General features: G+C 43.7%; 1 protein-coding gene across 4 annotated transcripts in view; it reads right to left on the reverse strand.

The window, feature by feature from the left end:
* The window catches only part of Cobl (cordon-bleu WH2 repeat protein), a 220,974-nt gene extending 197,065 nt beyond the window's left edge, over positions 1-23,909 (reverse strand). For 2 of the 4 annotated variants that reach the window (XM_051200605.1, XM_051200603.1), the window contains exon 1: positions 23,555-23,909. In XM_051200605.1, the coding sequence (XP_051056562.1) occupies positions 23,555-23,595 (41 nt within the window). In that variant the 5' untranslated portion in view covers positions 23,596-23,909. The remainder of the gene's footprint in view (positions 1-23,554) is intronic. The other 2 variants (XM_051200606.1, XM_051200604.1) reach the window with 1 other exon arrangement.
* Between the last annotated feature and the right edge of the window lie 3,231 nt (positions 23,910-27,140).

Genomic DNA, 27,140 nt, shown 5'->3' on the forward strand with positions numbered 1-27,140 from the left:
ATAGCACATGTGTTCTTGAGCTTTACCCTGCTTCCTACTTCATCTACACTTAACTCTCTCACCAGGTTTCACACAATGGCTTATTTTTTTTTTTTTAATCAGTGCTACTCCTGGCTCCTTGTACCTGCAGCTCATTTAGTCAAGTTAGACTGGCTGCATTATAAGGTTCATTTTGTCTTCATTTTCTTGGAGGAGAAAGGGGCTTAGAAACTTTACACCCAGTTGAGCTATTGACAAGTGATGACTGATCAGGAAGAGAGAGTTAGTTTTCTTTAAGAATATGGCCCCTGGTAAGACTTCCATCTATCCTGGCATCACAAACTAGACTCAGTGGATGTTATTATTTTTAAAATGGGGTAGTAGAGATATGAAGTTGAAAGAGGATTTAGGGGGCATAGGTAAATCAAGGAGGAGATGGAGATAGTGAGGGTAGGTGGGATCAAAATACATCATAAGCACATTTGACAATGCATCTCCTCTAAGTGTGCCAACTGCATCAGGGATTCAGAATTGGATGAACCATGAACATGAACAGACGTCAACTGGTTCATGGCAGTGCTTTTTCTTTTCGCTGTCTAGAGTTTTGGGCCATCCATGAGGGAACAGTGCTTCTAAGACTACACCTGTTCCTCCTCTGTCCTCACTTCACACACTTTCCCTCAGGGACTGGCAGCTATGATGGTTGAAGAACACCATGCTTCAACTCAGAAGACAGGGATAGATTTCATAGACTACAGTAACAGCTCTATGACTTGAATTATGAGAATCAGGGTTTATGCCCCCCCCAGTCCTCTGTTGAAGCCTAATGCCCTAGATGATACTATTTGGAGGTAGATCTTGAAGGAGAAACACAGGCCATTGGTGAAGAGTCTAAAAATGTGATTAGTACCCTGTAAGAACAGACACCAGTGAGGTGGTTCTTTGTCTATTTCTGTCTCAGTCTCTATCTTTGTTTATATCCATCTCTCCCATTTTATGACATGAATAAGGATGCCATCTGTAAGTTAGTGTCAAGATTTGAGTGAAAATGGCCCTCAAAGTCTCACAAGGAGTGACACTATTAGGAGGTGTGGCCTTTTTTTGAAGAAGTATACCACTGGGGGTTAGCTTTGAGGTTTCAGAAGCTCAAGCCAGGCCTAGTGGCTCACTGTATCTTCCTGCTGCCTGTGGATCCAGGGGTAGAATTCTCAGCTACCTCTCCAACACTACATCGGCCTGCATGCTGCCATGCTTCCCACCATGATGATAATTGACTAAACCTCTGAAATGTAAGCCAGCCCCAATTAAACGTTTTCCTTTATAAGAGACAGTATGGTCATGATGGCTCTTCACAGCAACAAAACCCTAACTAAGACAGGAGGAAGGTTCTCACCAAAAGTCAGAACCAACCACTTTGGAGCTGTGATCTGGGGCTTCATATCATTCACAAAGTATGAGAATGAATATTTGTTGTTTAGCCTACGATATTCTTAGTCATTTTAGACCGTCAGAAAACTGAGTTAAATACATGGTAGAACAACGAGCAAAAGTACAACATCCCTAGTTCAATATGAACCTCTGATAAACAATGAAGAGTTAGGATATGTCTTTAATTTTAAGTCTTGCTTTTCACCTCAAATTCTCACTTAATTGGGCAATACTATATGTTGACAACTCTAGGACATGGGCCTGTGTGTGTGTGTGTGTGTGTGTGTGTGTGTGTGTGTGTGTGTGTGTAAGAGAGGGGGAGAGAGAGAGAGACAGGGACAGAGAGACTTGTGTGGAAGTGCAAATGTAGGCGTATAGGTGAGAACAGGTGTCTTCTATGCATCTCCACTTTCTTTTTTCAGACAGGATCTCTCACTGAATATGAAACTCACTGAGTATGCTAGACTGGCTAACCATCCAGCTCCTGAGGTTCTTCTGTTTACACTCTGCCTTCTCTACCAACAACGGAGTCACAGGTGCACATGACTATGTCCAGTTTTCTCCATGGGTACTAGAGATTCAACCTCAAGTTCTTGCCATTTGTGCAGCAAGTCTTTTACCAACTGAGTCATCTCCTTAGCTTCCAGGCCCTGGGAAAATTCTTAATCCTCCATGTCACAGTATCCTTAGGGAAGAGGAAGGTGAGACCTACCCAATTGATAGGCGATAAGAATGAGACAGGCAGTGTCAGTTTCTGCTGTGGCTTTAGCAACCTTTAATCAGAGTTAGTCTCTGGCCCACTTGGTGATCTCCAAGGTCTATTCAGGAGCATGGACTCCCTGCAGGCACCCAGCCGCTGCTTAGCACTCCAGGCAGGCCCTACACACAAGCGCTCCATTGCATTCTCACTCTATATGAAAGCTGGCACTTTGATCCTTACCCCAAACTGATGGCTGAAATTACAGACCTGCTTTGACAACCATCATGGCCCAGGGAGTTGGCAGCTCTGGCTGTAGGCTGGTTCCACCACTCTGGCTATGTGACTCAGAATGAGTCTCGATGAAGTGAGGCTTGTCCTGTCCTCTGAAGAAGATCAAGCATGTATGATGGTATACACACCATGCTTGCAAAGGCATTCACAAAGTACTCTTCAAACTTCTCATGGGCTCATGACCAACCAAGTCATAACACACAGAATACAAAAGTCCCTTTCCTTCCCCAATTTGGACCTGCAGTGGGTCTCTGCTCCTTCAATCTCCCAACCTACAGCCTCCTTCCTGAGGCAGCTCAGAACTCCTTTATCCTCCTTCTAAGCCATACTGCCATAGCCTAAGCTCTTGTCTCCCAGCATCCCCTGACTGCTACCAGTGCTGATTTTCTAAGAAGGGTTCCAATAATCTCTCACACATCCAGTGCCTCTGGCCAAGGCTCCTGATGGGCTATACAACTGTGTGGCCCCTAGGAGAGCTCCTGCCCAGATATTCTTTCTGCTGGCCTCCCTTCATGCAATGCCAACTATCTTGCCATCCATAAATAAATAACTCTCATCAGATGCCTCTGTTCCTTGCTCCTGTCATGCTACCGTGCCTCTTCTACTGAACCCAGCACAGGTAGCCAGCCCCATGCTCTTGAGTCTGATACTCAGTGGAGCCCTGTGCCCACAGCAGTGTGATTCCACAAACACTTAAACTGCCCCATCAACCAATTATCACACTACATGCACAATAGGAAATTCTGAGTAAACCTTTCCAGCAGGCTACCAAATGGATCAGAGTACTGAGGCCTGAACAAACAACTTCAAATAATTACCTTTTAGTGCTAAGGACAGTGATGCCCCTCCTTTGAGGTACCCAAATATGTCCTCCTTTCAATAATTGGAATAAAGAAAATTATGATTTCCCTTATGCTCAGCTTGTCAGAAATACTGAGACAAAACTGATGCTCAGTCATAGCACAAGGCTCTCTTCACTCTGTTTGTTTGTTTGGCACGTTTTGCTGTTTCTATTTATATGGCCATCCTTGCATATGGGCCCCATTAAAGCCTTGGGGAAACAGATGGGGTATAAAAAAGAATAGCAGCAGAGAAGCTGGAAGATGGTGTGGAGAGACACCCATTGAGAAAGTGCTGGGAAATAGGATGTTAACGTGAGCAGGATCGCCTCATCTCCATCTGAAGTGGAGAAGCAGTGATTGTTCAAGGTCCACATTTACACTGAAAAAAAAAATACAATCAAACACAAACACCAATCTTCAAAACACAATAGAAGGCCAAGTCACAATGCCATTATATGTCTCATGTGCTGCTGGCTACCAGAAGACAAAGGACCATTTCTTTTCCTTGGAAATCTGGCTATTGATCTCTGGGACACGTTGGTTCCATGGGCTAAGCAGACTGGAACAACCCAGTACCAACCCCTATCACTAGGGGATCTTCCTAGCATAGGTCATGTGAATTCCAAAATGTCACATTTCAAGGAGCCTACTTCAGAAAACAAAACAAAATAAAACCTATGAACATCATTGAAAGATTTGTATTCAGTCTTCCTTTAAATCTTGTCTTAAGCAAAAAGTTTAAGTGTTCTCTCACCCAAAGAGATAAGCATGACTACAAAGAGAAAGGGCAGTGAGGAGTAAACTCGGATGCAAGGTTGTCTTGCTCAAGTTAAACTGAAGCTTGTCCACAGCACCTTGAACCTCTGGGGCTCCCATCCTAGACTATGTCCCAGTAACAACACTAACCACTAATATGTGAATGGCACTTCCCCATAGCTACAGCCATGACTTTCTGGCCCTCCCTGCATGGGTACACTAACCTTCTGAGGAAGCCCTGGGTTACTTCCCCTAGCAGAGGCCTCCCTTGAGGTTTGAATGTCTGCCCCTCTTGCCACATCTCACCAATAACAACAGCATGCAGCCTGTATGACTGCAACCAACTATGTGTTCCTTCTCAAAAGCCAAGTCACCAACATCTAGTACTGAAGCCAGCCTCAGTGGAGGCTAGGTTAATGTTAAGGTGGGTGTGACTCATCAGCCAGATGACCCGCACAAGGAATACTAAAACTAGGAAGAAGAGACTTTGGCTCGAAGAAAGAATTGAGCCACTTGAGAATTAGAGCCACAAAGTAAGACTGGTACTTCACTCTGTGTATGTGGGAGGAGAGGGCTAAGCCCCACACGCCATACCGCTTGGAAACAAGGTGCCCTTATAAGGAAGGTTCCTGTCTTTGTAAAGAAAGCTACCAACACACATCAGATCTCAAATCAAAACATTTATACATAAAATTCAATATGTTTCATACAAATTAAAATGGGGGGGGGGGCTGTCCAGCCAATGTAATTCCTGTGCGTAGCTGGTGGAATGCATGATGGCCTGTATGTCCCTTAAAACATTAAAAGCATATCAAATATGTGACCCAGTCCTTCCTCTCCCAAATACTCACCTAAAAGGAAGAGAATATGTATCACATAAAGCCTGTATGTGAATGGTCACAGTAGTTTTATCTATAATAGGAAACCTGGAGATCATCCAAATATCTGTCAGCTGGAGAATGGTTAGACAAAGTGTTGCAAGTCGGTGCATGGATCAGTGCCTGTCAATAAAGACTGTGAAGCCCAGAAGTACCACATGAGAGTAAATATAAAAACCATTATGTTCAATAAAAAAACATAACAAAAACAGAGTACTGCTATATACAGTGCCACATACATCACCCACATATAGACTGATAGCAGCACCAGACTGAGCAATGGGAGGAGGAACAGCAGAGGTGTGTACCAGAATTTCTGGCTGCAAGAAAAACATTTCACATGGTGGCTGTGGCGATGAAGCACACATTCATTTTTCTGAGATGGCAAAAATAAACTGGATGTATCTGGGCCTTATGCTTTAATCATAAATAATTGGTCCTTTAGCCATAACTATTCCCAAAGCCCTTTGTACTCACCCAGCTCACAGACCTGGTCATAATTATGTGTTAGAAATTATCTCTCACTTCTACATTATGGGCTTAGTCAGGATAGGCATGCACAAAGTGCAACATATAGATGAATTACTTTAAAAATAATTATGATACAATTACTAAATAGTATCTTAAATAGTCAACATTAGTTAAAATGGATCATTTCTTTATTAAGTCTTCACAATATACCAAGAAACATGACAAAAAAAACCCCCACTAAAACAAAGACAACCAAACGACACGATTGATATCCAAATTTTATCTTGAGATGTACAATGCCTGGATTCTATTGCTGCAATAAATCACCATGTCCAAAACCAACCCAAATAAAAGGGATTTATTTCATCTTACAGCTTGTGGCTCATCATCCAAGGAGGTAAGGAGTGGGAACTTGAGGTAGGAACTGAGGTAAAAGCCATGAAGGAACACTATTCACTGGTTCCTTGTGGCTTGCTCATACACCCAGGACCACCTGCCTAGGGATGGCACCATTCACAGTAGGCTGGACCCTTTTGTATCAATCATCAACCAAGAAAATGCCCTACAGCTTGCCTATAGGCAATCTAGTAAAGGAATTTCTCAATTGAGGCTGCTCTTCAAAGACATATCTAGCTGGTGTCAAGATGATCAAAAACCAACCAGTGCAGGAATGTAACTCCATGATGTTCTTGTCATGTGTGAGGCCTCGGGCTCTATCTGTAATACTGCTGCCTCAAAGTTTTCAAAGGTTGTCTTCACTTCCTTTGTCTTTTTTTGTTGTTTGTATTTATCTGAATTTTATTTTGTTTGTTTTTGCTTCTCCTTTTAACTTAAACATTATTTTATAAAATTACTTACTGTGTGACTTTTTTTTTGGACTTAGGAAGACTTTATTTACAGAAAAACCATTTTACACAAAAAGTAACTAAATTACTCTGGAAGTATTTTTACACAATAGATTTTGTTTCATGCTGGCTATACAATGTAGAGCTGCAAAGGCTTTATACCTATTTCATATTGCTGATTACTCAGAGAGTGCTGAGCCCATCAACAGCTTGCCTGCAACCTGGGCTCAACTGCCTTTTCTCTAAGCAACATGGATGAAGCATGTGAAATGGATTAAAAATTACAGCAAAGTGGATATTATTAGGAACTACATGAGGATAACAAGTGTAAATGGACTGTCCCAAACTGAGCTAGCTACTTTGTCACTTTTCAGTGTCTGAGGGTTTTGTTGTCCTTTGTTATTAACAGTAGGCAAGCTTTCACCATTTTGAGAATGTTTACATAAACAACAATATAAACTCATGTAAAGAAAATGACCACATATAATTCCCTGCACATAGAAAAAAAAAAAAAAAAACAACTATCAGAACACCTTGTGCCAGTCCCACCTTCTGTGGGATTTGATTATAAATCTCCTCTTTGGCCCCGATGGATATTATTAATGGATCCTCAATGGGGTCTTGACAGAGTTGCTTTGGGAAAAGGCAATCCAGCTGATTGCTCCATGCAAAGTCCCAAATAGATGTTTTATAGTAACTGCTCCAACCACCCTCCTCCCAGCAAGGTTTGGACTTAGTGATTTGTTTCTAACCAACAGAATTCAGAGCTATCATGTGTGACTTCTGAGGCTAGGTCACAAAAGTCTTTACAGCTTTCTCCTTCATGTTCCCAGGCTGTGAGAACACCCAAGCACACAGAAAAAGATGATCTCATGGCACAGAGCTGAGGCATCCCACTGAAAGTTAGCAGGGATGGAGCCATCTAGCTATTTCATATAAATAACTCAACATAGCTGCTCCAACAAGAGAACTATTATCACATTTGGAAATGCTGTTCCTGGTGCCAACTGCACAGTTCTGGGACACTGATATTAAGTGATAGATCACTACTATCTGTAGTCTCAAATCCAGTCACTTTGTTTGGTGACCTGATGTGATTTCATCACAGTAAGCAACAATCACATACACATGCAGGCTACCTACACAGACCCAGCCCCTCGGTGCTTCACAATCCAGCACAAAGACAGGTAACTGAGCAAGGTGGGCTTCTTCATCACTCTTGATTTAGCTGATGCTTGTTAGTTTGGAGATAGGATCTTCCTCTGTAGCCCACACTGCCCCGGAAGCACACTATATAGGCCAGTCTGACTTTGAACTCATAGATCATCTGCCTCAGCCTCCCCAGTACTAAAATAACAGATGTGAATCATAATGTCTGGCTTACTTCATTGTCTTTAATCAGTACATTGGCCATTCTCCATCTGGATAGTAGAGAATGAAATGCCTTCCTGTACAGTCATGAGCTTTGTGAAATGTATCAAGTATCATTACATAGACCCCAGTAGTAACAGTAATAGCCTAAATAACAATATTGACAGAGAGAATTCTATATAGAAGGCAAGACCCCAGACAATCCACACCTATAAGCAAGCTTGGAATAGACTTGCATATGTAGAATGCAGTAGACTCTAATGCTCCAGTTCAAGCAACTCATCCCAGTATAATGACTCATTTCTATCATTTCAGATCTCCTACACTCACCCCTAAAAACTCCCCTCCAAGACTCTTCCCACCACAGTCAGAGTTCCTATAGTCAGGAAGAACCAGCTGAATAGAGTCCCTTCTGGTACAGATGGTGTGGCCAAAAACAGACAGCTGAAGTTAGGCACTGCTAAAGAGTATATAGTCTTATTCTGCTCTTTCCTAGGGCCACAAGCTTACATAACACATCCTCTCAAAGACCAGTTAAAACAACCTTCTATGTTCTGTACACACACACACACACACACACACACACACACACACACACACACACAAATAAGCACACCCCTCACAGGACTAAGCACTTTTAAGACACTGAAAAAGGCAGTAATGTAGCTGAGCAATTGCAGTCAGTCCCCACTGCCTGGCTTCTCAGCTAGAAGATATGGCATTGTTAAGAAAGCATTACATTTCGCAAGGACACAACTTATTCAATATCCCACAGTAATGATACACATATGAACTCAGAGAGACTATGGCAGACTATAAAACCTGCATAAGTTCAAGTCAGGTGAAATCCCAACAAGGCTAAGGGGAAGTAGTCACAAAGTCTGGGGGGGAGAGGAAAAATGTGATCAAAATATATTATATGCAAAAACATTTTTAAAAACCAAGAAGTAGAAAAAAGTTACTTTGCTGAAATTTTTCTGTAGAAACAAAAAGAATAATCATCAGGGACCAAAGTAATCTAGGTTTTGCTCATCTTTTCATGCCTGTTCCTATGTCTTCCCAAAGTCATAAGCCTGAAACCCCTGCAGGATTAATCATTCTCAGCACATCAGCATTGGTTCCAGGGGAACACATCTGTGGCTTTCCCAAGCATTGCAAGTAAGTATGGGCCCTATGGACCTGGAGCCACAGAGGCTGGTGATCCTGTTCAGAGGACCGGTGATATTAGCAAAAGAAATGTTACCTAGGAGGGAGCATGGTACTATTTCTGGGTTACTCTAAACTAGTTGTTCAGTCTCTCTGGATTCAGTATGTTCAGTTTCAAAATGGGTAGTGTAATGGTCTTGCATACAAATCTTCTGAGACAGATGAATGACAAAATCCAAGGAAAGCACTCAATGGTTCAGATGGCCTGCTCTAGGACCAGAAGACCAGAGTTGTATGCATCCTTTTCATGGAAGCATTTTCTCTCATGGAGTGCTGGGGTGTCTCCACAAGTTCTAGACCTTCTTGGAGGGGGGATTCAGTCTCAAAGCCATGCCTATCTCACTGTGGACAGATGAGCTCACAGACCAAATGTGAGGAGCTTGCTTGGCACATCTCTGACCACAAGTTCACTGGCTTCTATTCTTGCTTGCTTTATTTACACATGTGCTCATGCTTGCTTTAAGTGTCAGGCACCCTCACTTCTCAAAGAGCAGGCTGCACAGTGTACTAGAAGAAACAGTGTACATTCATATTCCTTGGTCTCTGTCCCTTACCCTGTCACCACCACCTGTGTGTTACAGTTACCCTGGTTAAGCAGGATGGACAGCAAGAATAAACTGGGATAAACTCTAAGCCAACCACATCAAGGACCAAGCACTGCCTAAGTAAACCCAGCCTTCCTCCCAGGTCACCTGCCTCCCAAGGACCTCAGTGAGCTCTCACTGCTCCTCCCTGATCTCCTGCTTTCACCTCGGACTTTCCTCAGAGCCTCCAGCACTCTATCCATGAATATCTGAGGAGGGTAAGAGATTACATCAACATAATTAATATGTAAATATATCAAGTTAGCTGTCCTTGTATTAGCTGTCCTTTGTGTTCTACAGCCCTCAGTTTTAATATAGGATTAGACACCACCCCACAAGCTATTTGTGAGGAGTAAATAAAGGTGAGGACACACATGAACACATTAGACATCATGTACCCTGGCAATTTCCAAACTGTTGGCTGATAACACTAGGGCCTACCCCCTCCCCATTACTGCTATACAACAGGAGCAGCTTTCCCTGACCCCATGACCAGTCACAACGTTTATCAATCCTCAAGAAGAGAGGCACATGTCTGATGATTCTTTATCCTGTGGTCAGAATACCACACATGAATTCCCAACATAAGGAAAGGAATGAAGCTTTTCAGACCCTGTGCTTCTTCCCAGTTCCTACTTTGTTATCTGCCCAAGACATCAACACCCCCCCCCACTGTTAAGTTTTTAACACTTCCAAATACATTCTTTCCACCATTACTGTGGATCAGGGCAACACCCTTCACACACACGCCTCATCAGACTACTAGAACCACATTAAGACACCAACCCCATTATTAATGAGACAGCAGCACCAAGCCATTGTTACCACAACCCAGCTAATCTCTGTGGAATCAGAAAATATTTTGACAACCTTGATCCACTAGTATCATGTTGTACTCAAGAATGCTGGCCTGATACCCAGTTCATCAAGATAAAGCCATGCTCTGCATGGCCCACCTGCTGACCCTCCCACAATGCACTCCTGATGCAGGAATCTAAGTCACTTGGTACCCTCATGTTCTTTGTGTATTCTACCAACTTATGCACTCATGGTGGTGACTATAGCCCACGTTTTATCTGTCCTGTGGCTTCTATTCATGCCAGTTGGTACCCTTCTGCAATCCTACTAGCTATACCTTATCCAATTTTCCACCCCCTAGCTCAAAGCCTCGCAAGGTCTAACAACCTTTGTAGCCTCACAAAGTCATCATTTCTCAGCAGCAATAGCCGGGCCTTGCTTTTGATTGCCTTTTCCTACTCTTAACTGCCTCAACCTCTCTTCACCTGCATCCCACTCCATCCCCAGGTCCTCTTTGAGGACAGTCTCTGTGCCTTGTGCTAAAAAGGCCCTTATGGAAGAAGTTTGCTAACAAGGGACCCCGCTCTCTGCAGAGGAAATTTGGAAGAAACCCATGAGTAAGGAACTAGCACCTTTCCTTCATGCTTAACCCTGACAACAAGTTCCACTCTCAGACATTTCTATTGTTGTAACTGAACATCACAGATTAGACAACTCATGAAGAATAGCGATTCCCTTGCCCCATGCTCCTGCAGACAGAGAATTCCAGAGCACGGCGCCTGTACTTGCTTAGCATCTGATATAGCTGTGTCCTGAACTGTTGTGTAATAAAGCAAAGCTTGGGGGCTAAGTTGGCTCTTGCTGCCTTTTCTGAAAAGCCACTAATGCAAGCATGGGGTCCCCCCCCCCGACCTTAAATACCTCTCCAGTAAGATATGAATTTTACATTTCCAACCTAGAAAGATTGGAGGACACTTTCAAGCTATGGCCACACTGTACTGCTATGTAAACTGGTAAAACCATTTCTCCCCCTTGAGTATCACAAATGTGTTGACAACCATGCTTTCCGACTATATATAGGGCCCGAATGTGGGCTTGTTCCACCTCTTGATGATTAACTTCTACTGCCAGTTTGCATCTATTTTTAAAAGGGGGCATCACATACAGCGTCAAGCATGATTATTACAGCTTCACACAGACACCTGCCAGGCAGCAGGGGAGCCAGGTTTTGGCACATATGAAAATACTAGTTCAGTGTCCCCAGCACAATGCTAAAACTATGATAACATACACCATTCACAGGCCTGCATTTTCAAAATGAGCTATTGTATCCATCACTGCCACATAACCCATACTTTATAAAATGGGATGGTTAAAATACTATAATAGACTAATGTTTTTCTAAGCTTCCTTACAGAGTTAATCCAAAACAGTATACTTTCAGAGTAGTGCTCTGGTACTCCTTTGCAGATGTCAAAGACATGGACAAATGCTTTTTGCCCTTTATAAAGTCTTAGGACATAAAACCTAATTGAATGAGAAAAGAAAAGTTCACTATCTAAAACCATATATCAAGTCACTATGCCGCATCAAGGTGGCATCATCAGTGGTAGCAGAGGGCACCTTGCCCCATCTGGTCAGTGGGGCCTCAGAAAAAGAGGCAGGGCAACGTCTTAATGACTCTTAGATGTTACAGAAGACAAAAACAGACATGCTGTTCATAGTTTAGCTTAACTATTGGTCCACCTCCCAACAGGACATGTGCAAATACCCTCTGGAATGGCCTGTCCCCATGTGCAGCACTCTACCTAATACACATTAACATCAATGTAAATCATCCTGATTCTTGTCCCAGCCAGGGTGACCAAGCTGATACAAGGTGCATCCATCTCAAAACAAAGACAAATGTGTCTGGAGAGCTTCTCCATCACACCCCGTCTTTCCTGTCCTGTCCACCCCACAACTTCCCAGCAGCTCAGCCCACCTGACCCATCTACAATGCTGTGTGAATAACATCTGCACAAGAGCAATTCATGAACACAAGATAGGATCTTTATCACATCCCTACTGCTATTTCCCCGTGTTAGAGCAGCAAACCCTTCTGAACACTATACTAAGCCCTCAGTTTCCTATTACAGTAGTATTGGCTGTGTCTCTACTGTGTGAAAACAATGGGAAATGTAGTGAATGTCTCCTTACAAACATGCTCTGGGACAGTATGCCATACCAGTCCCTAGTGTCTGTTCCTTTGTTTAGCCTGATGGCTTGTTGGTAGAAAAGAAACGGGGAGGGAAAAAAGGAGCCACCATAAGGCAGGCACTCCACTGGATCCTTTTACTCCTTGTCAAATTATCTCATGAATTCTACAACCCAGGGCAAGCAAGATGGCTCAGGGATAATAAAGCACTTGCCACATGGATGGGGTAGCCTAAGTTTGAGACTCCAGTCTCACAGTCAAAGGAAAGAAGCAACTACTGAAAGCCTTCTTCTTACTTCCACATGCACTGTAGCACACACACACACACACACACACACACACACACACACACACACCTCTTCACACCTGTGCACACTAATAATAACAAATAAAAATTTAAAACATTTTAAAAATCCTATAATCCATGTAATTCTAGAAAATCAAGAGGACCTGGGGGACAAGGAAACTAGTCAGCTACTTCAAGTTACACTTATCTCGGTGGCAAAGGATGCTTTGGAAGATCTTACTTTCCCACCCTACAATATCTGCAGTTCCACATGCTCAGCATGAAGAGACCAGAAATGCAAACCACAGTCATGGTTGTGCAGCACCTTCCCACATCCTCCCAAGGCCTCATCCCTTGCATCACTAACAAAAGGAAGACTGGTGGGAAAAACCTTTTTTAAAAAATCATATAACACTAAGACATTTTAAAAGCGTTTCAAGCCCATAAACAAAAAGTCATTATGCAAATGAGTATGTAGCCCTCTCCTCGGGGCACAGGACTTTATTGTGAAGGACAACTCAGTTTAAAGGCAAACAATTCATCACTTCCCACCAAACTCCATGTTAAACGTTCATCACTGATATAAGAAGCCTATACGGTTTTAAATAGTCAGTGCCAAGAAAACATCTCAAGCCTCTAAGGTTGCTCCTCAGATGTCTTGTCTAAGGAGCAGGGTTTCCCACACACCAACAGGTAAAATAGAGTCATGGGTATACTCTTCCTCCTTTACCTGAATCATCGGTAACAATTGCTTAACAGAAACAAGGATTCTGCTCAGATTCATCCATCCAACATCATCACAACAAACGAATTCTACTTGAACAAAATAGGGTGAAGGATGTTCCATGTGCAGGGACCCCCCCACAAAGCTACGAATGTAATACAAAAGGAGATTCAACCCAAAAACAATTACCACTAGGTGCAAAATGCATTAGCAATGAAGGAGGAATGATTTTCCACTTTTATGTCTCTTAGTGTACAATGTAATGTTTGGATATGGAAAGCCCCCAAAAGCCTGGTATTTTAATGTCTTGGTCTTGAACTTAGTGTTTCTGGGGCATGGCCTAACCTTAAGGAGGTGAGCCCAGACAGAGAAAGTTGTATTACTGGGGACCCTGAGCTTTGTGTCTCTGCTTCGCAGCCAATATTACCTGAGCAGCTCTCAACTGCACTGCCTACTAAGATGTAATACCGCTGGTCCAAAGGCAACAGGAACAAGAGACCATGAACTAAAGCCACAAGAAATTTTCCCCCTGGTAAATTAATTGTCCTAGGTAATTGTCACCTTAATAAGAAACTGACTAATAAAAATAAGAATCAGTTACCTGTAGGAATGTATGCAATACCAAGCACAATGACCCAGGAAGAGCCATATCAAATGCCACACACTAGCATGTCCCTGCAGAAGGACACCAGCCCTACATTCTTTGTCTAGCATGTCCCTGCAGAAGGACACCAGCCCTACATTCTTTGTCTAGCATGTCCCTGCAGAAGGACACCAGCCCTACACTCTTTGTCAATGAAACCCACTTACCAACAACAAAGGGACAGATAGAGAATCATTCAGCCCTCACTGAGGGTTGCCTAAAGTTATACACAAGACAATGCAACTAATGAGTTTGTAAGTTTAGGTTCTCTAAGCTTCTACACTGAAGGAAGTGCATCTTCTAAACAGAATTCTGTACCTCTATAAAATGTATCAGCACAAGATACAGAGAGCCGAGTCACATCAGTACAAAGGAAGGCTTTTTGTGTTTATTAATTCATTAGCCAGGATCTAGGCAGAAGCACTTGCTAGATGGGAGGCAGAGTCTGAGCCAAGCTTTTATTAATTCAGCCATGCTGTGACTGCATCTTCTGAGTGGGGTCCTCTCCCACCACACATTGCATACTTCTTTCAAAACATTAAGTCCCATGTAAGAGTCTCAGGGGGTGTGCTTCCTGGAAATGCAACAGGACCGACACATCTCCACAAGGTGACAGATATGAAGGGGCTTCATGCAGATGCTGGTGGCAGACTGTTTCTTTAGCAAAAGGCTGGTGAGAAGCTATAGCATACCACGGATATCACATCATCCTGCAGGAAGTAGAAGAGGCCCCAGCAGAGGGGACTTCTGAGCCTCAGTTTTGTATTTCCAATTGGTGTAAGTATAACCAAGGGATAAGGAGTAGGGGGCTACATGACAGGCTGGAAAGTCACAGGACTATCTAAGACCCAAACAAGAGAAAACCAGTATTGTCTTTCTGATCAAGGGGATAGCCTGGAAAAGTCAAGCCTCGCAGAGCATTCAAAGACTCAATATGACCTAGAGCACACCACCAATAAATAACACCTAAATGACAGCCTGTGAACACTTACATTTCCTCAAAACAAAACAAAAACAAACAAAGAACAATAACAAACTATAACCCTAAAGACTATCATTCTAAAACTATAATTTTAGGTAAACTGAAAAGTAAGAAAATTTCTCAAATTGAAGTGTTGCTTTCAACTCAAATTAGTCAATTAGTCACTACTTTACAAACTAGATTTCATTACCGATTCCCCCCCTCGTGTGTGTGTGTGTGTGTGTGTGTGTGTGTAGATGTGTGTGTGTGTGTAGATGTGTGCGGGAGTGCTTTTGTGAGTATGGAAGCCAGAGATTCATATGAGCTGCCTTTCTCTATCATCTTGATTCAGGGTGTCCCACTGCACCACTAGCTCAATGTTTTAGCTAGAGTCTAGCTGCTAGACTGACATGGCATCAAGTCCCCAGGGATCAGCGTGTCTCTGCTCCTGATACTATAGTTTAGGGATGCATGCCACCACACCCAGCCTTTACTTGGGCACTGGGAATTATGAACTCAGGTTCTCATGCCTGCATAGTGAGCACATTACCCAGTGAGCCATCATTCCAGCCTCCCATTAGGGCTCTTCATGTTGTAAAATTTGCACATGAACTTTATTTGGAGTATTTTCTTTGAAAATAAATCACTCCAAAACATCAAAAACATCTGAGAAGTAACTAAGGACAGGAATTCAGAGAGCTGATATTGCATGAGAAAAACTGAGTTTTCTGTGCCCCAATTAACGCTCTTGAAAATAAGCCATATGATTTGGTAAGGGCCAAAAGAGATTTCTACTTCATTCTCCATACAAATGATGCTGTGAGAGTGGCTTAGGCACTGAGTAGGACAGATGAGATTTTATTTCTACCTTAAAACCGAGTCAACACAAAAATTATTAGCAGCAAGGTGGGTGATCAGACAGATGGGGACCTTGACAAGGAATTATTTGCATTGGCCAATGTCTAGATTTTGCCTTCAATATACCTGCATTTTTCAAGCTAACCATTTGTATAATGAACATTAATGAGTTTTGTTCTTAATTATCACGGTTTTAGCCACCTGAAGAGAGGTGTTCACATCTCTGAATTATCACTCCCACCTAAGTCTATTTTTAGACAACTCCCAAACCCTTAAGTTTGGGGAAACACTGCCAGGAGTGATTGAGGAACCTATTTAAGTATTTAATTGCTCAGACTATGTACTCTTAATTTCAAAAATCAATGCACTGGATACATCTGTTTCAGTTCTGACTCTTCCAGCCACACACGGTATTTAAGGTGAAGTACTCCGTAGACAACCCTCATTCCTGGAAAACAGGTATTCTTTGCTCATTCTGTCTTCTTTAAGGAAGAAGACAAGAGACTCTCCAATTTTCCCAGACACAGCTAGCCTATGGCGGTGGCTGGGGAATTCTCTTCCCAGTCTTCTCAGTTTTAGACTGCTGCACATCATGATCAAAAAGAAGTTGCTATGACATGAATAAGGAAGATGAGAATTGTAAAAGTCAAAGCATCTTGTCCCCTGACATCTGACAGAAAGGCATGGCTACTTCCATCCTTTTGGGTGACTGTTTTCAAATGTCACTTCTTCCTGGGGATGGACAGGGAACTCTTAAGTTCTGGGTCTACATGGACCTGGAGAGATGGCAGGTGTGAAGGGTCTGTATTTTTTCCATACCCAGGACTGATGTGGAGACTGGAATCAGAAACACCAGTTGCAAGAAGCCTGAACTGGGCCAAAACATAGCCATTCTGTGAACCTCAGGCCCATCTCATGCCAGTTATAAGCTGAGAAAAATGAGGATATATTTCTAGCACAGGCTAGAAGCCATGTGGACATACCTCCTGACAGTTGACTTCTGAGGCCCCTGGTAGGAGGGAGAACAGTCACGTGTGCACTGAGGTCACCTGTCCCCTGTCAGTCTACTGTGACAAGCTCCTCCTAACCCTCACTAGACCACTGTGTCAGGGACTGTGTTCCACTATGCCCAGTCTCCCCTTAGTGACTGACTCTATGAGGGGAGTTGAGCCAAGGCCACATGTATAAAAGAGATATGTACACAAGGAAAAGGGCAGGCGCTTCTCCTGCATCCTGCTCCTCTTCTGTGGGGCTAGAACATGGGGAAACCACATGCTGGCCATGACAAAACAGCAAGACAAGAAGGAGCTTTGTGATAAGCTGGGATCACAACCTCAGCCCACCCACTGGACAATCAGCTAATAAGGAAACATTCTCCCAAACCCACCATTGCTCCATCTGACACCTCTCAAGAACAGAGCTACAATCGCTGGCAAACTTTGTCAGAGCACAGAACCTTCAGTGCTAGCTGATCTGTCTGTTCACACACAGTCTGGCAGAAACAAAGGTATTCGAAGATTTAAGAATTTTTTTTTAAAGAGGCCGTTGGCATATTCTGGGAACATATTCAATCATATGACATTAGGACCTGTGAGTTCTAAGACTGTCTTACCCAGGCACAAATGGGAAGCAGAGCTGCTCTACTAGGTGACAGCTGTCTCCTGTGCCACAAGCAGATGACACTAATACAGAGGATGGTGCCTGCCTCTGAGCAGCTCTGAATTCAGTTGGAAAGAGATTAGCAAACAAAAATCACAATTCCTACAAGGGTTATGACAAGGAAAGCCTGGAAATGCAAGGGGAAATGCCAGTGAGCTAACTTTTTTAAGTCACTGGAAGCCTTGGACGGAAAGCCTGCATGGCCTAAAGGCTGCCCGGAACCATTCTAGGATGAAAGGAAAGGCTATCAGGGCATGGTGATGGAGGAAAGTGTGCAACAGTGGCATGATTTTACAAAAGCTGCTGCACTGCCACCAGAGACATCCTGACCTGAGACCTCCAAGCCACACAGAGTAAGTTACATTTAAAATGAACTGAAAATAGGACACGTGAAGAACTGTCTTTCAGGTACTCAGGCCACTCACACAGTCACCTTGTCCTCACTGACTGTGAGATCAGACAGTTCAGCTGACCGACATGCACAGCCCTGTCAGGATGGCTGCAGACCATCCTATCAAAGGTGTACATGATCACCAGCACCCAAACGTCGTTCCAGTGTTCTCTCTGCTTCCCACAGCAGAATAGAAGTAACAAGCAACGGTCTTGGTCACCTCAATGGTACCCACTAGCCCCACCCTCTCTCGGTGCAGAAAAGAGAATGGGTACCCTTTCTGCCTTGTGTCTGGAGCAACATGTAGCTTCTCCTCGAACAATGTCTCCATAACTGGGTTCTAGAGCAGCAAAGATCAGATAGGAAGTACGGTGAGAAGGAAGGGAGGTAGAGGAATAGGACTCCTGAGTTCAGAGACTTATAGTTGGAAATTTTTAAAGAGATAAGGGATTATAGAATTCTCTAAATCAATTCAAGGTAGTGTTTTGTTGTTGTTGCATGCAGGGTTTGTTTGTCTGATTGACTAGGTTTTGGAGGGTGGGGGCAGGGAGCTATACCACTGAGTGAGAATCTTAAGAGATCATCTCAGGCTACATTTCCACCCTTCCTTTTGCTTTTCACTTTGAGAAAGGGTCTATGCTGCCCAGGCTGGCCTTGAATTCATTCTGGAACTCAAGGAGACACTGGACTCTGTAGAACAGACTGGCCTTGAACTTGTGATCCTCCCACTTCAGTTTCCTAAGTAGCTGAGATTGCAAGCCTGTAACACCATGCCCAGCTTCAGCTGGAGTCTTTAAAATGCATCAGTTGGTTTGGTGTAGGCGGGAATTGGATCTACAAGAGCATTTCTATGTGAGCATCTGTGACCTGGGACTGCGTCTAATCAAATGAGCTTAACTAAAATATATTTTGACAGTTGATCTTAAAGTTCCTTGTTTTGTTTTGTTTTTTAATAGAAATATGTTTGGCTAGTTATTTTAATTGGACTTGGCCTGTGGAAGACACGGTCCTAGCCAGGAATGGTTTACCTCCTATTGAGGGAGACTAGATAGATGATTTTAAAATCCTAAATTACCACAGGGTGCTGCTGGCTGTGTGAAAGGCTATCTTATAAAAGGACTTGCTCAGAAACATGGGAAGGGTCCTGGAGATGGACTGCAGGGAAGGCACCCATGTACTGTTGGAGAAATACTGACATCTGTCACTATATACTGCATACCAATGTGGATGTATAATCACTATTCTTAGCTTTATAAAATGTGACTGAAACCTTGTCAAGCAAACATAAGGTCCCCCAAGCAAGAGAAAAGCTGAAAATACAGAATGGTAGAGGCAGGGGAGGCAAATGGAAACCTGTAAGAGGCCCTTTAAGAATACAGTTGCAAGACAGAAGACAGCAAACACACAGATCACAGTCGGGGTAAAGGCTAACATTTACAATTCCCTATGTAAATGAAAATCATTTTTAAAAATACACTATCTATATCAACAATATAAGTCAATATTAAATAGTTTAAATAAAAGAAAGTAAGATATGAGAAGACATGTATGTTTTCAGTGGGTCATGCAATATGAGAGCTATGCTGTGGGGCAGCACATATTAAAACACATCACTAAGTAGATGATACGTAATATCCACAAGTCCCATCATAGGGATGGGGCAAAAAGAACACATCATAAATATTCTGCCTGTTGAATGTGTTTTCTTGGTTCAAGTGTAAATAAAACCATGTTTGTGTATTTCAAATCTGTTTTGGTATCAAATATTTCTGATCAGTTTTTAAAACTTCTGATCAGTTGCAAAAGCAAATATAATTGCTAATTCAATCACAAAGTTCAAAAGGCCTAGTATCTTAAGCCAGTTATTATGGGATACAGATACATCCCATAATCACTGTTTTCTTAATAATTATAGACCTATAATTGGGTGCACACATGTTATGGCCTCATTTTGCAAGTCACAAATTAAAGAGGCCATAGAATTCAAGCCTGCATAAATGTGGGGATTGTTAATTTCCAGGTCACAGTGCCACCAAATAATAATCTAATATGCCCATGCATGAATCATGAGAGAAAAAAAAAAAAAGAATGGCCTGCATTCTAGAATACTGAGATAGGAGTGAGTGATCAAAATGTTTGCAAATACCTTTGAAGCAATGTTCGTGGCCTTTTAGATCCATCATCTGAACATAGCTACTCAGATGTAATAGAAATGATCTGTGATTATTTGACATTGTAAATATCTAATTCCTCATAGATAAAAGCCATGGCTACAAAAAGTAAAATCCCCAGGAGTACTGTCCACCTCCAGAAATTTAACATTATTTAAGTGGGCTGATGGGATAAAAAAGAGCTCAGAGTAACATCTGTAACAATGTAGCTCGAATTCAGTGTTGAAGCTTTGTTAACAGAGACTCCTTATTCTCTCATTCTTGAGGATCTAGACACTCTCCAGTACATTATCCAAAAGCAAATCTAAATGTTTTGTGGCAAGTAGTTACTATTTCTTTACTATCAAAACACTTATGGTTTGGTCCAAAACATGAGTGTGGCTGGTCATATTATTTTCAAAAGGGATAGGCCCTTTTTCTTGATATTGAGTTGGCTGCTGGAAGGCAAGAGTGATTCACATTGCCCACTTTGGCCTGGGCCTAGTGATACAAGCCTGTCATCCCAGAGATTTAAGGCAGGAAGATCACTTTCAAGGCCAGTCTGGGGTACATAGAGAGCCTCTACAGCTCAAAGCAACAACAACAACAACAACAAAAGTCACCCACTTAATTTTTTTGAATTATTTCTTGCTCTAATAAGTCTTAAAAATAAATATATACAGACAAATAAGTAAAGCTATATCATTGTGAAGTCCACTGAGTTTGTGGGAGTGACTTAGCTTTTGTTCAGATGTACCCAATTTTGAAATTTCATGTCAGTCGATACTTTCTAGTTCTACACAATTATGCATTTTCTCTATAGAAAAAAAAATCAATATTCATCATCCTGCCAAATGCCAAACACTCTCTCCCTTATTCACACGGTGTTCAATACAGGATTCAGCCTCTAGTTCTATAGCAGCCAACTTCTAAGATGGATCCCACATTCACAGATGCACTAACATACATTAAGTATGTCTTAACTATATTTTAGAACTCCACCAAAAGGCAATTTGCTTAAATCTCTATTCTAAAATATTCCACCAGCTATCACTTCTGAGTAGTCAAAACCTTTGGAGAGAACTGACTGTTGGGTTGCCTTCTAATCCCTACATATGCGCGCATGCACACACACACACACACACACACACACACACACACACACACACACACCCTTTAAAATGAGCTCTAAATTTCCATAAGCAGCACATCAAGTCTATATACAATCTCCTTCCTAAAACAATGCCTTCCCCAGACAGACACTCTTCACAGTTGCTGCTTTAGTGGAATTACTGAGTAAAATTTGCATTTGTGTTCTTAACAAAGGTGACACTCTAAGGAGATGATTTTACATTCACCAGCTCATCTGTCCCTTCACTGAGCCACACTTTATACTAGAAAATCTCCTACCCATTCCAGACAGTCTACATAGCCCAAGGATAACTGAGGAGTTTTTGTCAATAATAACAAACTCCACCACATCAGTTGTCTGGTGTCACATGGGAAAATGGTAGTTTACACAGAGTTTAATTTTATAACTAGCCTCCTTGGTATCAGATAGAAAACAAACTTCCCTCAAGCACACTGCAAACACTGCCTAGTCTCAAGAGATAAAGAATACAGTAATTTCAGATGCAAGTCAACAAAATCTAATTGCCCCCGATAACATTGTGAAGCCCAGAAATTTCACAATCCTTTATGAGAGGCAAGCAATACAACTAAGCAATATAAAATATTCAAAATCCTAGTGCTACTTCCTTCTTCAAATTCTAACACAAAATACTTTATACTAAACTTGTAGTCTTTGTTGAAAAATAAAAGCATATTTATAGTTTCTTGGTGTTCCTTTACTCAGAGTATAAACAAGTGACAAACGGCAATAATAGGCGGTCCAAAAAAAAAAAAAAAAAAAAAAAAAAAAGATCTACATTTCTTGGACAAAGAGGTTGAAGCAAGCAAATAACACGCTGGGGTTGCAGGGACATCAAGCCTCATAAGCTCTGCTGTCACGCCCATGGTGCAAGTCCTTGATTTTCCTTTGTGACCCGAAGTGAGGAAGGCAGGCCTGCTTGTCCTCTTGGCTGCTCAGGGGTCAGGCAAAAAGAAGGTGGTTTCACTATTACCAGACTCCTTCACTGGTCCCTGCACACTCTAGGAAATTTTGTGGGCCTCCTAAATATTCCCTTTATATTTATTTATAAGAAAATGTGATAAAATTATTCAATTCCCTTGAATAGACTTATTCAATAATCTAGAAAAGCCACAAACTTAAAAGCAATTCTGTTTACATCTCCCCAGGTCATTTTGGGACTTCTGGTTACCAAGAAAAAAATATTCCTTTACTTAATTTTCTTTAAGGGGAATCTGTGCGTTCAAAGAAATTATATAACCACACCTAAGTGTAGTGTAGTCGGGGGAAAGTCTTTTTTTTTTTTTTTTTAATAACATTCCTTGGCTTCGAGGTTATGAGTTACTATTGTAGCTTACTTTTTGGAAGCCTCCAGGAGAGATTTTAAGAAATAATAAAAAGCTGCTTTAGAAGGGTTTTATAAGCACTTGGGCGACAACATCTGTGGACAACGGATAGGGTGAGTCAGTGGGACATAACTGCAGCAGAAAAGAGATTTGTTGTCCCCAATGCTGCCTCAGAAAACCCAGTTGCTCAAGTGAAAAGTGGGCCATTCCAGGAGCAGGTGCGGGCCCACCCCAACTCATTCCATTCCATTCGCAATACTCATGACACATTTGCTCCAGAGAGCAGAGGTCAAAGGTCGGCCCCATGGCACTCTCTGAAAACTACCTAGTCCGCAAAGGTTGCCATCTGTCCTGACTGGGATGGGCACAGGATGAGCACGATTCTGGGGAGGGGTTAAAGGGCAAGATTGTTTGACCTGTGTTAGGTAAGTTTCTTTTTCTGCAAGTAAATACTCAGTGTGGCAGAAAATCTCTACCAGCAAGGTATGGGGACAGCAAAAAGAAACTAAAAAGGTTGGGACATTGGAGGATACTGGAAGACAGGGATGACAGGTCTGCCTTCCTGGCCCGATGAAGGGGTCTTCATCTTTTTGGTTCCGACAGAGCCTAGGGAGGCCCCAGCACGAAGAACAGTTTTCATGAAGTCCCACACACATCTTTCACGATCGATCGTCTGGCCACATGGGCCTCACCAGTCCAAGTACCCATGAGGCGGGGAGCAAGCCAGCCACAGGGCCTGTCAGGGGTGACTGGAGGAACCCACCCACAGGACCAGACGGGGCACAGCTGAAGTCCGAGGCCCCAAGTTCCGTTGTCCCCTCGGCTTGCAGCGGCCACCATCGCAAGGAGCAGGAGGCAGCTCCAAGCTGAGGTTGCACGGAGGGACACCCGTCACCCCTGAAACAAACACACAAACACACGACAGCTTTCACACCAGCACCGCTCCCGGAAAGTGCTCCGGGAGCCAGGCCTGCCACGGTTACCGGTGCAACGACCCTGACGCCCCAAGTCCTGGGCACCTCGCGGAGAACCGTGCCCGCCCTCCAGCAGCACCCGCTTACCCGGTGGGGGGCTTGGCCGCCAGTGCGCGGGGCGCGTCCATGGAGCCGGCGGGCTGCGCGCGGGGCTCTGCCGGCCGCCGAGTGAGGCTCTGGCTGCGGCGCCCGCCGTCCTCATTCACTTTTTCCGCGCTGACCCATCGTCCTCCCACGCGGGCTTGGCGAGGACAGCGGCCGTGCCGAGAGGACGGAAGCGACCTGAGGCGTCCGGGCGGGCGGGGGCGCGGGGAGGGGCCGATGCGGCTGGCCGGGGTGTGGGAGCAAGGTGCGCCGCACCCCCGCCAAGCTGGCTCAGCCGCGCCCACCGCGGCGCCGCCCCGCGCCCGCGCGCCGCTCCCCAGCGCCCGCCTCCCCGCGCGCCCCCGCCGCCGCCAGAGCGCACCTGGGCGGGGCGCGCACCCCGCGGTGGGCACCGGGTCTCCTGCCAGGAGGGAGGGCTGTACGAACCGAACCGGGCAGGGCAACACCTGCCACCTGTAGCTGTGTGGGGAGAGGCGGGCGGACTAGCTGCGAGAATTGAGTTGAGGAGAAGAGAGAGACCAGTTTCTGGGGCCCCAGTCTCTTTTTGTCAGTAGACACATAGCTACTGCCAGGGGCCAAGAGAGTGTGTGATCCATGAGGTTCTTGGTGTGCAGCACCCACAGTTGGAGAGAGATGCAGTTTGGGGTACAGGCACACGTTCCTGAGAAGTCAGGAAGCAGTGAGGCTGGAGGGCGGACCTGCTATGCCCTCAAGAACTGCCCTGGGTTGGATGCATGCTTCTGTTTGTCAGCCTTGTTGGCTGGATACTAATGGGCCTTACTGTGGTAATTCCTGTTCGGACTGGTGGGCCAAAATACAGCAGAGGCAGCAGGTACTGAGGCCTCGGGGTAAGTCAACCTGAAGGCCCAGATCCACCAAGCCTCACCTCTCCACTCTGCTATTTGACCCCAGGGTGGCACAGGAGAAGGACCCACTTGCTATGAAATTGGGACCTACAAATACTGCAATTATACCAGGTCCTAAAAGACAAGTAAGATGCAAGATTCCGTACTGAACTCGGTATCCAGAAGCCAGACTAAGTCTTTCTTCCTCAGAGCCCCAACTCTGTTTGAGGAAAAAGGGAAGACTGGACCTCGTACAAAACGGAAGTCCTGCTGTGGCTGCCAGGCCACCAGCTTCAGTGCCCACTCAAGACAGGCCTTTTTCCAGCTCTGGGTGTTGGTATCAGAAGGTCTCTCCTGGAATCGCTAAGGTCTCTCCGTTCTCTGGACACCACTGTGGGAAAGGGTAGCCTGGGAGAGGCCAACAGGATAGGCACTAGGGACTTAGATCCCAGTGAATATCCCAAAAAGTAGCAGTGGCTCAGAAGGTATGCTGAGATAGCAGCTAGTAGTCATGAGAACAGAAGGCAGTTGGTTCTCAGACAGAGAGAATACCACACACACACACACACACACACACACACACACACACACACACACACACACAAAAGAATTAGAGGAAGGCAGGCAATGTCCACCTCAAGGCTGAGCTTTGATTTCTGTCCTAGGAAAAAAGCCCTGGTAGCCTTGGGCTTGGACAGCTTCCACTTCTAGGGAAGCCACTAAACACCACAGGCAGAGAAAGCCCAAAGGGGAATGGGGTAGGTGGAAAAACTGGCAAGACTCATTACAATGAAGCAAAAGGCATGGTTGGGGGCTTAATACCAGTAGGAGGGGCTAAGTTCCCAATGCCTCTGCTTGGAGTATAAATAAGCCAGCCTTGACAATCAGGGCCCAGCCTCCCTTATGAAAAGGGTCATGTCATCCCACAGATACATATGAAGGCCAGAACTAGATAGGGCAAACAGAAATAGCAGGCAGAAGGCATAACTGGCTCTTCCAGACCCAGGCTGTAACACATAGGTCTAAGGTGGATTGTGTACAGTACTACTTGCCAAGATGACTTGATCTTTGTGGTCACTGGATACTTTCAGGTAGTCCTTGATTTGAGTAGAACAAGTAATGCAACGACTTGTTAGGACACTGATTCCGGAATGATTCCTTCCTGCATGTACTTTAGAAGGCTTTCAACAAACCAGTACTTTTTCAGTTATTGACCACCACAAAATACCTTATAGAGATGCAAACATCCAAGGTATTCTGCTATATATTTGTAATTGCTGAGGGGTGAGCATGTAGTACTTGTCAGTTTGCATGATGTGACTAGTCCACATGGACTGATGATGTCGGGCTCCCATCAAGACGTTGCTAAATGAAGGGAGAGGCAACCTGGTTCCACTTCTTCAGATCTCAACTTCCTGTCTGCTACAAGAAGGCTATACCTCTGTCCCCTTTGTCAAAGAGCACAGTCAAGTACCTGCTGTGCATCTCAGGGCTATAATTGGCGTTCACTGAGGTCTTGACTCAGGGAAAGAGATAGCACCACAGTACAGGTCACTTGAGGGACTTTCTTGTCTCCTTCTGTCCCAATCCTCCCCTTTCCATTCTACCTCTCCTCTCAAGTCTTACCTTTCCTCTGGCAGGGACATATCCAGACCATATAGTCCGGGATGGCTCAGGATCACATCAAGGGCACATAAAGATGGGTAGAGGTGAATCTGGCTGTCAGTGCTTCCTCAGTTTGAATGTGAAAAGAATGCCAAGTCTGATCCAGTGAGTGGTGTACCTGAGAGCTTTTGTTTCTAATGAGCTCTCAGGGATGTAAAATTTGCTGGCCCAGGGACTGAAGGTCACACACACAGTAGCTTTTGGACTGATCTTGCACTGACTGGTAGGGTTGCCAGCAGCAAGAATTCTTTCTCTCTAAACATTCATTTCCTTCTGTGCAATGTGAGAGCAAGCTAAGTGGATCCAAGTTTTGTGGGGCCTTCACCTTACACAATTTTAGAAATCTTAAAAAAAATGATAACATGATTGATATAAATTGCGATTCTAAGGTGGTTATTTATTGTATGGATTGAATTTTATGGTCCTCTAAAAATAATAAACTAAAGTCCAAGTCCATAATCCACAGTGCTTGTAGAATGGTTCTAGGGATGTAAGATTAAAACAATAACATACTGTTGAATCTTTAACCCCATGTGGTTGATGTCCTACAGGAAGAGGAGAAATACCAGCATTCTCAGAGTATGCACAACAAAGGCCACCTGAGGGCACAGTGAGAGGGTAATCCTGTACAACCCAGGGGAAAAGCCCTAGCTAGAACACAAGCCCAACAGCATATCAGTAATGTCTGTTTCAGCCTTCAGAGCCATAAGAAAATTAATTTCTAGTTTTAAAGCTACCTATTCCATGGTATTTTGTTATGACAGTCTGAACAGACTTACAAAGATTTAGAAAATAACTATTAAAATAATTGTTCAAAGCTGACACACCACTACAGGCAGGTAGGGTGGTAACATATCAATAATTCAGCCCCCAGGGGTAAGAATAAGGAGCAATATTTATCTCACATGTCTGGGTAAGGATTAAATAAGATATCACATATCAATCCATTTTAATTCTGGTTGCACAGATTAGATATTCATTTTCTTTAGGTACATGGTCCCTTGAAAAATGCCCAACCAAAATTCTAGCTCCTTGAACCACTGCTAGGACATAAACAA

Source organism: Phodopus roborovskii, unplaced genomic scaffold (genome assembly GCF_943737965.1).
Source record: "Phodopus roborovskii unplaced genomic scaffold, PHOROB, whole genome shotgun sequence".
NCBI classification, from domain to species: domain Eukaryota; kingdom Metazoa; phylum Chordata; class Mammalia; order Rodentia; family Cricetidae; genus Phodopus; species Phodopus roborovskii.